At 32.4% G+C, this 15,384-nt stretch overlaps 1 protein-coding gene across 1 annotated transcript; it reads right to left on the bottom strand.

Annotated features, from left to right (window-relative positions):
- Positions 1-41: 41 nt before the first annotated feature.
- Positions 42-14,747, bottom strand: REA1 (AAA family ATPase midasin; the record flags this gene model as incomplete). Its single annotated transcript, XM_003684642.1, has 1 exon — positions 42-14,747. The coding sequence occupies one exon, from the start codon at positions 14,745-14,747 to the stop codon at positions 42-44; it is 14,706 nt and encodes a 4,901-aa protein (XP_003684690.1).
- Positions 14,748-15,384: the final 637 nt, after the last annotated feature.

The raw sequence follows: 15,384 nt of genomic DNA, 5'->3' as shown, positions 1-15,384 counted from the left end.
TAGATTTAAATAAAACATATAGTCTCTAATCAATAGTTAATTTATGAGGATGCTAAATCCGAGAAATATTGCCTTAAAATTGTAGATAACATTTCTGGCAGTTCAGTCACATCGTGAACAACAACATAAAATTCAAATGGGAACGTGTCTAAATACTTAGTTATTTCCAACTTCGTATTTCCGAATTTATCAGGAACATAATTAACTTGTCCCATATCCATGATAGATTCATTAGAGGAAATACCATCAATAATAACAAATACTAACATGATTTTTCTTTCTCTAGCACGACGGACTAATCTTTGAACAGTCTCATGATCTTCACAAATACCATCGGAGATAACAATCTGTAATTTCCATTCATCGCCACCATCAAATGATGCGTTCTTTTCAAAGATTTTAATTGATTCAGAAACTAACTTCTTTATATCAGTTTTACCCTCTTGAAATCCAAACCATTGGAACGTTTTAATTCCTGATTCGTTGCTGAACTGTTGGCCAAATGAATGAACTTCTCTTGTAGTTTCACCAAATTTGACAATTGACAATCCGCCAGATTCTAATTGAGTTAAAGTCTTTGACACTAAACATAAACTATCAAAGGCAAGATTAACACATTTGGATTCACTCATAGATTTCGAGTCATCAAGTGCAATCATAATTTGATATTTACGTTTACTTGGTTTTGTTCTTCTCAACCAAATTTTATCTTTCCTAAATTGTGAAGCAATATAAGGAATAATTCTTTTCATATTGAGTCTTTTACCAGTTTTATAGTCACCTCTTAGCTTGGTGGCTAATGTTGGTTCTAAAATTAGACGTAGTTGTTCTCCTAATCTGGCAACTAATTCAGCGGTGTTAATCTCACTCTTTCTCCATAAATCCCTGGACTCCTCGATCGATCTTAAAGGAGTTTCGACTAACTCAAGGGATTTCACTTCTTTGTCAACAGCATCGAGTAGGATGTCTAAATCATCTTTTTCTTCATCGATTAAATGGTTAGAAACAAATGGATCGTTCATCCCAAAATCCTTTTTCTCTCCTATGAAACCTCCCTTGCTTTCCAAATTTTCATTATTTTGTTCATTGGTGTCAACTGAGTCATCGTTATGTCTCATTTCAGTATCATGATCTTCTAATAATTCTTCTTCTTGTTTCATATCAACATCTTCCTTAACATTGTCTTCATCACCTTGGTCAATTGCTAAGTCATCATTGAAAGGTTGAACATCCTCTTGATTTGCGGCACCCATAGCTTGAGTGTCATCATTAGTATTGGCTCCATCAACATGTTCCAGCTCATTGATATTTTCATTTTTACTATTATTATCATTAATGTCTTCTCCGTTGTTGGTATTTTCCTTAATCTCTTGACGACGTCTGTGGAATTCCTTTAAGGAGTCACCTAGTTGTTTTAAAGTTTCTTTTGCTTCTTCTCTGGAGGCTTCATTGGTATCTTCATTTTTCTCAGACTCCTGCTGCTGTTCTTTTGATTCACCGAATGAACCGATATTTTCTTGTTCTTCTTCATTTTTAGAATCCGATCCTTCTCCTTTAGAGCCTGATTGTTGTTGTACAGCAGCTTCAGTATCAACATCTTCCGCTTTAATTTCTTCCTCAAGCCCATCAAGGCCCTCTGAAGTATTTTCACCAGCCATTTCTTTATTTTCTTCATCACCTTTAGTATCTTTATCTATTAGGTCATCTTCGCTCTCTGAATTTTGGTTAGTTTCTTCCTCAGCATCATCAACATCCATATCTGAAACATTGTTATCGTCATTTTCAGCAACATTATTTTCTTCTTCAATATCGCTATTAACATTTTCTTCATCAATATCACTGTCAGCACCTTCTTCCTTAATTTCAGTTTCAACATTCTCATTATTATCATCATCGCCAATGTCTTCTTCTTCATTAGAAGTATCTCCTAATTCATTTCCAGATTCCTCAGTAGCACTTTCGTTTTCTTCATCAAGATCTGAATCTAAGTTAATATCCTCAGGTAAATCCATTGTTTCTACTTCTGGAGCATTGGTTTCTAAACCTTTCTTTTCATCATCACGAACCTCGTCTTCTTGTTCACCGACATCTTCTTCGGCAGAATCATCATCACCATCATTGTCATTAGTTGGGTCATCAACATCTTCATTAGTTTCGGAATCGCTGGCTTCTTCTTTTATATTATCTTCATCTTTTGAAGAAGATTCGTTGTTTTTGTTATTATCTTCAGGTTTCTCATTTGCTTCAACATCATCATCATCACCTTCAGGTCCTGCATTTTGTTCAGAGTTTTTCTCTTTAGAATTTTCAGATGCCTCTTCATCCCACATCTTTTCGTCAATAGCATTTGGATCATCATCATTCAAGTCATCAATTTCTTCATCCAATTCTAGCTCTTCATCATCTTCTTCATCATCCATATCACTATTTTGTTGATCAGATAAATCTTCAAGATCACCAGCCATATCTCCTTCCATATCAACAGCATCATCGTCGTCATTCTTATCATCATCATCTTTATTATCCTTATCGCCATTTGCAGTTTGAGCATCTTCTGTTAAGTCTTCATCTTGATCAATATCTTTAGAATTGTTCTGTGCACCTGAACCATCACCAAGGCCTGTACCTTCTTGTAAATTATTATCGTCTTTCTCTTCAGATGGTAAATCTGGTGAGCAAAATCCATTTTTAGCAAGATTGTATAACATAGTCGCTAAAGTAAATGAACAGTATGCTAATTCGTCATAAAAAGTAGCAAACAGCTTCAATAAAGAAGTATAAGTTTTGTAGTATTGTCTGATTAATGGCATTGTAAAACCGATTAATGATTTCAACAAAATAGACTCAGTATTAGATAATGAGGCAGATTTTAACCTTTCAACAATGATGTTCATATTGGCTGTAACCTTAGAAAAGTTTAATGTCTGCATTAATTTCATTAACCTCTGTAATGATATCTGTAACCATTTATCATCATCTTCGGTGATAGGCATTAATTCTAAAGACATAATCTTCTGAATAGACACCATAATTGAGGTATGTAATTTTCTAAAATCATTATCGATTAAATTAATTGATAGCTGCGATGATTCAACGATGGTGTCGCTAATCAAGGAAGACACTAACCAATTGGTGATAATGTCATAAATAAAACCATGATCTTTTACTTTCATGGCATTTAATTTTTTGTTTACATTCAACAAATATACCTTAAACTCTTCCAAAAGAGATGCAACATGATCATCACAGACTCTGTTTGCATTAATCTTATCATAAAAGTTTGAAAGAATTTCTGATTTAACATCCTTCAAATATTCTATTTCATGTTCAACTGAAAAAACAGATGGAGTAGATTTTAGAGTTGCAATAGAGTAGTCTATTAAAACAGGTAGCCACTTACAAATGTTTTTGTAAGTCGATAAATTATGTGATATAATATTATGCTTTAATGAGCCTGACGAAAAATGAATTGTCTCTATATCAGAATAGAGAGTCTTAAAGTTACGGTACTCAGTAGATAACTGGGCACCTCTAGACCTTATTGTTAATAATGAAAAGACAAGATTTTCACTAATAGCCATACCTCTTTCAATATTAGCAATAGGTATGTCTTCACTTGGAGAAGACACTGCTGATCTTAACCTCGGTAATAAGTCTATAATTCTAAAGTAATATTTGTCACAATTTTCGAGATCTGTTCCTTCAAAGGAAACGGAATTCGATAGTATAGCAGTTGCTGATGATTGGACGCTGTGGATATCCTTTCTGAAGTTAGTTTTTAAACCAATTCTTCTTAATTCCTTCAATACATCACTAAATAATTTGGCTTTTTGGTTTCTTAAGGTTGCAATCAACTTTTTATTTTCTTTTGTTAAGGTAGAAGGAGTTTCTGATTTTAGAAGTTCTGCTTCATGGAAATATGATTTCACTAAATCCTTAAAGTTAGGGAATGACAACTTTGAGATTTTTCCTACATAACTTGCCATATTTTTATTAACCAAATCCATATCTTTTAGGATTCCACTTCTTTCATTCCATGATGGTAAATTAACAACAATGCTGTTGCAAGCTTCTATATCAATATCAGCAAATTTCGGAACTTTAAACTCTTTATTAAAAGCTTTTACCTTTTGTGTGAAAGGGATACCTGCTTCAATTAAAGTCTGAACATCACCAGAAATTACATTCCTGTATTTGTGCACAATCTTATATAAGCTATTATGTGAACGCCTGGAACTTTGCTTTAGAGCATCAATATTAACATCTTTCCAACTAGCCAATAATATAATTTCTTTCATTTCTTTATCCAAAATTTTTCTAGCTTTCAGAATATGCTCAGAGATTAAACTTTCAAATTGCTCATAATACCTGATTGAATTACTTAAAGCTTGAATTAGTTGTGGGTTTAGTGGGCTTAGCATCTTTAAATGATTCAAAAATGCTTTTGTCAACTGTATCCTAATAGAAAATTCACCATATGTAGTTTTAGTGAAAAAAGTATTCAATGATGTCAATAATGATACATATGAATCATCGCCATTTTCATTTTGATTATAACCTGACACAATGATAATTTCAAATAAATAAAACCACCACTTTCCAATATTCTTTTCAAGTTTTTCATTTTCAGTCTCAAAGAGACCATTCCAAGTGCTTAGTTCTAATCTCCTCCACGAAACAATTAAGTTTGTAATATTTGTTGAGTGGTTAGATAAAGAGACTTTTGAGGCAGCATATTTTTCCCATTCGACAACGAATGTATAAATTTGCTCAATCTTTTGAATCTGCCTAGCAAGAGGAGTATTTGAAGGAAATTCTAAAAATTCCTTACAAATTCTGTCTAACTCATTCAAAGTTGCATGATCAGGCCATTGTTTTAGAAGTTCATTGACTGAAGTCCAAAGACCATTAATGACGGAAATAGCTTTCTGTGATTCCGATACAGATGAATTTCTGTAGAAATCAAGAGATTTCTCATTATTTTCAATCTTAAACTTATTAATCTCTTGCCCTAATAATAAAATCATAGATGCTAAAGATCCACTATTTATTCCAGATGTGGAATCTATAGATAGAATTGTGTTATAAGCTTCATTTATTGAAGCACCACTTCTAACTATTTTGGAAATATCTGAATTTCCATCAGTGAACAACATCATATAAGATTTAGCTAATGAATACTGAATATCTGATAAATCATCATTCGGCAATAAGAGCGTAACAGTATCTAAGTCCATGTCGCCATCATAGGTTGGAAACATTTGTTTAAATTCAGCTTCAACATCAAATGATTTATCTTGGTACTTAAACATGGAGGACTTTTCTTGCTGTTCTTGTTCAGATTTGATTCTCCTTAATGTCCACCTTGTATACAATAGATATAACACATCGTTAAATGTAGGAAGAAGCGAAATGTTCTTTTCATGTAAGTTAAATAAACTCATGAAAAAAGTTAAAATCTTTTCTACATCTAAATTGTTTTCAGTAACATTTTTAGCTTTATTCATAAACATCTGGTAAATGGTACTCAAACTAGAGTTGTCAATCAATACATCGGGTTTTACTGACCATAATGGTGAGATTTTCAAGTTTTTATTGTTTAGTTTCTTCGATTGGGCCAACAAATCTATTCCAAATTTGATGGAGAAAATATAACCAGAAAAAATATCATTGATATCCCCATATATTTGATATCTGGAACTTAGACGGTGTAAAAAGTGTGAGGTATTCTGGTTAAACATGTCTACCCTGTTAGAAGTAGTGTTGCTCCAAGTCCCCAGAGCACCACGAAGTTTTAGAACTTGCTCAGGTGAAACAGTTGATTCAATGAAAAACGACCACTCATCTAATAAATCGTCAATAGAGCTTCTTGGACGGTAAACACGAGGTAGATTGGGTTTTTCTTCTATTGGCACTTCTTCTATTAAATTTTCTGCATATATACGACTGTCACCTATCGTTACATGTCTTACAATCTCCAAACTCTTAGAAATATTTAATGTTGTCGTCTTTAATCGTTCAAATATATCATATGAAACATAATCATGGACAGCTGGATCATAAGAAAAGTCAGGTGCATAAATTACTAATAAACCAATACCAAACATTATCCATGCTTCGCCTAATTCTTCTAAAAGATATTGCGTCTTCAAAATATTTATGGCGGGCTTCAAATAGTTTTTATAACATTCTTGGAAATGCCTCTCAGCTTCAGATATGATCAGATCATCAATGAAAGGTTCTTTTATACTTAGTAATTTACTCTTAAGATGTAAATTTATTACTGATAGTATCCAATCACTCAAGTAAAAACCGAATCTTTCCGACTTATTTTCTAAAAGCAGTTCAGAAGAAGAGATTGAGGATTGTAACAATAATTTGGCATCAGATAATGTTTGAGGTAATTGGTTACCTGAAAATGATTCCAATAACAAACTCTTGTTAACTGAAGACCTAATGAAATCAGTTGTAAAAAGATACCTTGTTGCTGAATTATATGTGTCATTTTTTTTTCTCCATAAAATTTCAAAGATAGGTTGGTAGGTGTATAACTTTAATTCGAGTTTAATCAGTTGTTCAGTTGTTAATGAGGTCAATGGAGCAATATTTTGAATAGATTCTATATTCACCTCTTCATTGAAAATGAAATAAGATAAAGAGTCAAAATTTTCTCTGAAATAATGAGATCTTTCTCTTAAAAATGAGCTGGATATATCTGATAAAGACTCGATACCTTCTTCTAACTCTGATAACATAACAGATGTATCACTTGTGTTGTCATCAAGAATGTCTTTCGCAGCTAACGTGAAAATTTTTCTTAATTCGACAATGAAAGAATATGACTCAGAGAACTGTAAATCAACAACTTTATCGAATTTTTTTGACAAATTAATTAATTGATTCCATATTTTCCAGTTCACTTTACTATTTGGGTAAACTTTTCTATACGCATCCCATAATAGGTTAATCGACTGCCCTTGTTTCAATGACATTGAGTTCTTGAATGAATCTAAGAGAGATCTGAAGCTTTCTGTATTTATCCCCTTTTTATTTGATTTGTCAATCCATGATGAAATCTGATCTTTGTAAACTCTTAAACGTGCCTCATCTTTAATTTCCGTTGAAGCATAAATGCTATCTAAAATTATTAACAAATTCCACAATTGATAACACATGTTACTATTCGTAATCTGTTTTTCATTCTTAATAGTTGATAATATTAAGTTATTCATTGATAACAAAAATTCATAGATTGGAATACTTGGTGGTCTCTTAATATTACGATTATTAAAATGTGCAGCAGATAATTCTAGGTAATTCAATTCATTTATTTTGCCATTTTGTGATTTTTCATTAGCATATTTAAGACGGAGAAAATTATCATAAAGCATCTTATAGCATGTAAACATGTATATTAATTCTTTTGAATAAACATTTGTCTCATTATTATTCAAAAACTGCTCCAAGTATGTGTTGATAATAGGGAAAAGGTCTTTGTTGCCTAGTGAAAATATTTTTTTTCCTAAAATGTTAGATGTTTCTTCTTTTACGTTATGTACTAAAGAGTTCATCAACTCAGGTACTTGTTCTTCTCTTATGAATCTAATATAATCACAATATAGTTTTACTTCATCCTTAAATCTGAAATCACTGTTTGTAATATTCTTAGAAAATTTATCTATGTCATAGACAAGCGATAGTGAGGTTAGTGTAACTAATGTCTCAATGTTAATATCTTGAAAACTAGATACAGTATCATATATTTGAGCATACATTATTTCGTTAGACAGATAACAGGGCGTAAAAGCCTTTAAAGGCAATTGTCTGACAGATTTGCCGAGAGACTTTTTATCGAAAGTTGTCATTCTATTGTTCAAATCATCAAGGTAAATTTCTAGACCTCTGTTTCTCATAGCTCTTGAAAGTTCGCCAAATTTAGGATCCACCGTTAAGAATAATCTGAAATTTGGATGCGGTTTGATAAACCGCGGTTGTCCATCTTCATCGCTACATTCATTGATTATTAATGAACCATTTATCTCTAATAATGAATTCAATCTATCTAAAACTGAAGAGGAACATAAGTTGGCGTTATCAAGAATTAGCCATTGACCTTTTTCGACTGCACTAACTAGTAGACCATCAAACCATTCAAATTTTACCGATTCTTGGTCATTTAAAGTTATTAGTAAATTATTGATTTTTTCTTTGATAATTAATAATCCCTCGTCGATTATATTGTAATTTAATAGTTTTTCCAGTAACGTTGCAATATTAGTAAACATATCTTTAGAAATTTTTTCCTTTGAATAATTTAAAATTCTGAAACAAATGGAAATAGCCATTACGTCTTTTTCTAAAGAAGTCATGTTTACAACAACGATCTCCTTAAGCATGCTCACTAAATCATTGATCACAGATGTCATTTTTTTAACCATATCAACTTGCTCGTAGCCACCAAGGATATCCATACTATCAATATCGCTATTCAAAGAAAACATATCTACCTTTGCGCCCATTATTGATGCCAGGTACCTTATAATTTCAGTTTTTCCCGAATTACTTGGACCAACTAAAATCAATGGCCAATTATTATTCACACATTGAACTACAGATTCATAAATATCTGTGTTGCATTGCATTGAAAATAATCTCTTATTGACATGGGAACGATATACAGGGTTCCTTTCAGTTATAGTATTGTTTATTTGAATATAATTTGGGTATAGTTTCAATAATGAATCTTTTTTCGTAAACTCACCAAATATTTCATTGCAAATCATACGTGATTGTTCACGATCTTCATGTGTTCTAAATCTTTGTGTAATAATCATATTAACAAAATAAGCTGCATCAGTATTTTCGGTGATGGAATTCTTATTCATTAATTTTAACCATCTTAAAGTATCTCTTAGGTTAAATTCCCAAGGAGTACCGCTCAAACCCCATAATTTTTGCTTGCAAACCTCAAGTTCTAGACGAGACATTAATTTGATCATTTTTGCACACGTTTCCTGTTCAATATTAGGGAATAAGTGTTGAGCAATTATCAACAAGTCATCTGCGGTAAGCATATCAACATACACTACACTAAATCTGTTGATGAAAGATTTTGGTAAACCTTTTCTGCCACTACCCTGATACTGTGGATTTTGAGCAGCAAATACTAAAAACCCAGGATGGCGTACAAACGATTTGTCTAATTCTGGAATATATGCCTCACCACGATGATCTAAACAAGCATTTAGACCTTCTAGTACAGATTGTGAAGCAAGATTCATTTCATCTAACAAAACCCATTCACCTTTTTGCATTGCTCTTAAGAATGGAGCATCCCTCCAAACAAATTCGCCTGCATTTTCTCCTGGTACATCAGAACCAAATAAATCAATTAAGTCGGTCTGCTCTGAAAGATTAATTCTTGTTAATTTATTTCCTGTTAGTTCAGATAATGCAGTCACTAGACTAGTTTTACCAACACCAGGGCTACCTTCAAGTAATATTGGCTTATTTACTTGCATGGCTCTAACAACTCTCATTAGATTAGCAGCCGTCGTCGGAGCAGTTGTGTTGAACGAATTAGAATTTGAAAAACTTGAATTACATTTGATATTGAATAAATCAATTTGCACATTGTCTTCAGAGATTTTTAATACAGGGGTTGTGTCCAGATATGACTTTAAGTCTTTATTAACAAGCTTGGATAATTTTTCAATACATTCTTTCTTTATAATTTTTAACTTTTCCTCGTTCTCAGCTAAATATGCGGTGTTATTTGTACCAATTGAATCTACAAAAACCATAGAAGCACCATGGACCAAAGAGGCCAGCATGTCCTTGATATGAATAAAGGTACTGTTAATAAATTCTACCCAAGCCAATATATCACGTAAGGAAATAATCCCGCTTGAAACGTTTCCCCCTCCAAATCTTATACCAAACCATTCTGAAAATTTGACAATTGGTTTTGTAAGCTCTTTTAGTTTATTATCTAACTTGCTTTCCACAATTAATTCAACATCAGAAAAATCGCCCATCGAGGGAACCCAAATTTCAGTAAATCTATTCCTTAGAGCAGGAGATAATTCTTTTTTACCATAGTCACCACCTGGATTCATAGTAGCAAAAAATTGAAATCCATTATTAGCGGTTATAAAACTATCAGAGGAACCCTTTTCTGTCAACAAAATACTTCTTTCTGGTTCTAAAACACTATTCAACCTTTCTAGAACAGAATCATCAGCCAAAGATATCTCATCTAAAAGAAAAAAATCACCATCCTTCAATGCATGTACCAGAGGACCATCGCACCACTCGAATAATTTATTTGCTGATACTTTCAAAAGTTCAACTTCTTTTAAAACATCTTCAGGTATAGATGACTTATCCATTTTATCAAAAGTAAGTAACATTCTTTCGAAATCAGAGTTATTGTGATTTGTAAAGTAAGGATTTAATAAATTCACTAACTTAGCTTGTATTTCAGACCTATTACGGAAAGGTCTTTGTGACCCAAGAATATCACCTGTTTCAGTATTCTGATGTGCATTCAGTATAATTAACTCTTTCTCAAGATATTTTGAAAGTATTTGAAATATAGTAGTTTTACCACAGCCCGTTTCACCAACAAGCAATATAGGCTCGTTGTTTTTCATACACGAATTTACCAGAACAGCCAATCTACGCAATGCATTAGTCCACACTACTGATGTTGGTGCTTGTATCAATTTTTCATCTTCTAAATCCTGATAGTATTGGTCCATATTTAATTTAACTTTTAAAACTTTTTCTAGAACTTTTTTAACAATTTGTTTGTCCTGAGTTGTTCTACATCTTTCTGCAAGAAGCATGTACCCATTAGCAGCAAGTTGTTCGTATCCTACGGCATCTCTTAAAGCCCAACGGAACAAATCACGTAAAGTTGCAAAACCATTTTTCTGTTCAAAAACTCTGGAAGCAGATCTCTCGATAGATAGCTGTCTGTATACTTCTACTATTTTTTTTGCATATGTGGGAGCTATCTGACAACGTTCCCTAATAATAATCTCTAACTCATCTTCGGGTATATCATCAAAATGTAACTCTAAAAATCTATTTCTAAAAGCCCTTGATAAAATCTTACGACCACCATATAGCCCCGGTGGATTTTGTGTTGCAAATAGCATAAAATCTGGATGTGGATGAATCACCTCCTGAGTTTCCGGAATAAATAATTCTCTGTTATCATCTAATAGTCTATTAAGAGCTTCTAGAACATCTGTTGGAGCTAAGTTAAGTTCATCAAGAACAATCCAGTGACCGTTTCTCAAAGCTTCTACTAAAACACCTTCTTTAAAGCTTAACTTACCGGAATCATCTGTCGTGTATGTACCTAAGTATTCTTGTAGATCTGTATGTTCGTGATTATTAATACGGACAAATTTATGTCCGGTAATATCAGCTAAGTACTTTATCATACTTGTCTTACCTGCAGAGGTAGGACCTTGGATTAATATAGGGAAACGTTTACTAGATGATGCTCTAACTAAATTCAACATGTTTTTCTCAACGAATGGAGTAATAATATAATGTGGTTGTTCTCTAATTTCATATGCACCTGTCTTCAATAAGAAATGCTTGAAAGTTACATAACCGGGACCCGGAGCAGATGGGATGTGTGATAGGACTGATTTCACATTTTTCAATCTACCTAATGTATACTGCTCAATAATTGGTTTCAATAAATTTTCAGACTTTAAATCTAATAAAGTTAAGAAACTCATGCAAAACCCATCATATAATGAACGGCGCAATCCATAAACCTGAACAATATCACTTACGTACAATAGAGTACGTGTTAAGGTACGAATACTGAAATGAGGTCTCTGGTTTGCACCATCAACGATTTTGTTTTCTTCAGACAAATGTTTAGCCTTCAGGTATAATTCTGCAATATCATTGCCTACCCATTCATCACTTGCACTGTATTTGCCGATGTATCTATCGATAATAGAAAGCAAATCAGTTATATCTTTATCTGGGGAATGGACATAAATTTCAGTAAATTTTGATCTAATACCAGAAGGTAAATCACGCTTACCAACATCTGTAGCCGGGTTCATACAACCAAATATTCTGAAATCTGGATGCACCTTAATTGGTTCCGTATCACCTTTTTCTGATAGAAGCAAACTTCTTGAAGAACTATCATTTAACAGCTCAGTAATGTTCTCAAGAGTATCAGCTAAAGCGAGATTCAATTCATCTAACAATAGCCATTCACCGTTTCTGACAGCTTTAACTAATGAACCTTCTACAAAGTTAAACACAAAGGAACTTTCTAACGAGCTTGATTGGGCTTCGAATTTCTCAACCATATCTTGAAATTGCTGCCATTTTTCAGAAAGTATTGATAAGTCATGTTGATTTAGCTTTCTTTTCTTTACATTTTTTTCCTTTTCATTTTCTGAATCATTATCGACCTTCAAAACTGATAATGATAATTTGTGTGCTTCTTTCCATAATCGAGCTAAATTTTTCCAGTGACCTTTGTTAAAACACTTGTGTACAAGGTTATAAAAACGTTCATTCTTCTTCATGGAAAAAGTGGCGCTGAATAAGGTTTCAAACGTTTCCTGAATTGGGATGGCAATGGATTTGGAATTGACAGGTTTATAACCACCTAATAAATCACCACTCTCTGTTTGTTGAGAAACATTAATAATGGTTATTGGTTTTCTTAATAATTTAGCCATTTGTTGAACAATGGTTGTTTTACCAGTACCGGTTTCACCTACTAATAAAACTGGCTCGGTCATTTGAATAGCAACACCAATTTGTTCCATCAATCTCAGAGAATGGTTCGTTGTAGCAAAAGAAGTAGCATTGCCAGATTTTTTTTGCAATGATATGCTAGTCTTCGGTAAAATGGATCGACCAATATGAATTTTATCATCAAGATTCTCAAATATCGGGACGTGGTTAGTTAGGTACAATGAAATTCTAGAAGGTGGGATATCTAATGTTTCACCAATTACATTAATAAACGGCTCAAGGGCTTTGGGTTCACTAATTGCTCCGACAAAACAATCAATTGCTTCTGAAAAGATGTTATCGTAAATAGATGATTCAATAAGTTGGTTTGGATCGATAATATTGTTCTGTTTGAAATATGCATCAAGTCTATGGCAAAGTTTTACAATATCTCTTACTGAAACTATTCTAGCATGGGCACCTTTATTAAGTGAAATAAACCTTGGATCAGTATAAATGGATTTAACTGAATTGTAGGACAAAATGATTTTTGGAATTAAATTCCTTAGGACAGAGAATTTAGCAACCAAGATGGTGTTTAATTCGTCATTGTTAGGCGCTTCAAAATTAATCGTTTTCCACTTACTAATACCGATAATATTTGGGATATTTTCTTTCAGGTTATATGCGGTGTTATTTTCCTCTGTAATGCAAACCGTAGATATAAGTTGAAAGCCGGTTCCAGCTTTAATAACTTCACCTCTTGATGGGATGATTAATTCACGTTTTTCTAATAAAGTCAATAATATAGATAAAACTTCTGTTGGTGCTTTGTCTATATCTTCGATTAATACCCAACTACCTTCTTTGACGGCATTTGTTAAAATACCAGATCTCCATTCAAACGTCCCCGGTTTTTCGCCAGATGTATATGTACCTATTAGTAATTTGGCATCAGTCTGTTCGCCCAAATGTATCTTTATGATGGAATCACTGCGACCGGTGAATTTCGCTAATTCATTCACTATAAATGTTTTGCCAGAACCTGATGCACCTAAAAGCATCACTGGTTCTGAATCCTGTACAAGTGTTGCAATCTGACGTAACGCTTTAATAGATCTCTCAATTGGAACAAATAAGTTAGCTGCATTAGATTCTTCTTCTTTAATATTTTTGGTTTCTTTCTTCCCATTTTTAATTATTAGTTTACCAAATACAGATACAACATTAGAATCTAAGAATTCTGGTTCAATAGTGATATACTTTTTTCCTTTTGTAATTTCATATTTTTCATGAACCTTAGGTAATGAAGAAATTTCTGATAGTCTATTGGATTCATTAAATGAGAAATAATTGTAATTAACATTATCTTTCGAATTAAAAACTCCAATGGTAGAGTCACTTTCTTGCAAATGTTGGTTTAGTAATTCAACATGAGAATACTCACTCATTTCTAACAAAATTGACAGTATCTGCACCGATAAAATTTTGAGGATACCATTCGATTCACAACTATGACTGTTTAGTAAGGCATAAATAATTTCAGAATTAATGTATTTAATAAAAGTGTCTCTATCATAATATAATATTCTATAATATGCCAATAAAATGTCTTGGATAATTTGAGGATCTTGAGAAGAAGGATTTTGTAATATTATAACGAAATGCTCGTTATTTTTTGATAGAAATTCATCTAGTAAAGGAGTAATTAGTGTCAATGAAGTAACAATATTTGCATATGCTCCTAAAATTAATGTCTTATCATCTTTAAAAGCTTCTGATAGCCATCTTGAGGCTATATCCAAAAATATAGGATAGTATACAAACATAGAGGCCACTGTATTTTCTTCTTGTAAAGCTGATTTAGCAATATTATTTAAATTTTCTGTAACAGGTAGGTTCTCTTCAATAAAGTAGAAACTGTTCAACTTTAGATCTGGAAACGTAGACACGTATATCTGGTATCTCTCCTTGACATCTTCGATATCGAGCAAAATTTGGTTCTTTAGCATCATTTTTTTTCTCAATAAAAATATTATGAATATAAAATTAAATGCAAAAATGTAGTTATTCGAGAGATTAGCAAACTTCTAAAAACAATACAATGTCTATGCTTTGTCAACCAATAACAGATAAAATAAAAAGATCTAAGTAACTAGAAATGTTATGCTTATTCTTGTTTTTTTATTTGAATGATTATCCTGAGCAAAAAATTAACACAGTATGTTGTTCTTTAATAATTAGCTTTTAACTCAATGTACGTTATTGGATGTTTGTGACAATGCATCAACAACTAACAATATTAAAATAATCATTTCTAAAATCTAGAAAGATATATAGGCTTCAGTGCTTATATATTATATATAGAGCGACTAGCTCATCGGCGGGTTGATACCTATCTCATCGCTAAAAATTTTTAGCCTTCAGAAACATTCGTACGTAACGATTTTTCAAAGACATCAAAAGTTTGAAATACGTTAACCTTAAGACTATTCATCAGATAAAATAAGTCATAATTGAATAAAAATGATTGAAAGAGAAAACCGACAGTGGTTAAGAAGTTGTGTTTGTGCAATCAACACTCGATTTGTAAACTAGATTATCATTATCGTTAAAAAAAAGTTTTAAAGTGGGAAGGAAACTAGCTATAGT

This window comes from Tetrapisispora phaffii, chromosome 3 (assembly GCF_000236905.1).
Source record: "Tetrapisispora phaffii CBS 4417 chromosome 3, complete genome".
Taxonomy (NCBI): Eukaryota; Fungi; Ascomycota; class Saccharomycetes; order Saccharomycetales; family Saccharomycetaceae; genus Tetrapisispora; species Tetrapisispora phaffii.
The sequence above is the reverse complement of the archived record's forward strand: the minus strand, read 5'-3'. Positions and strand labels throughout refer to the sequence as shown.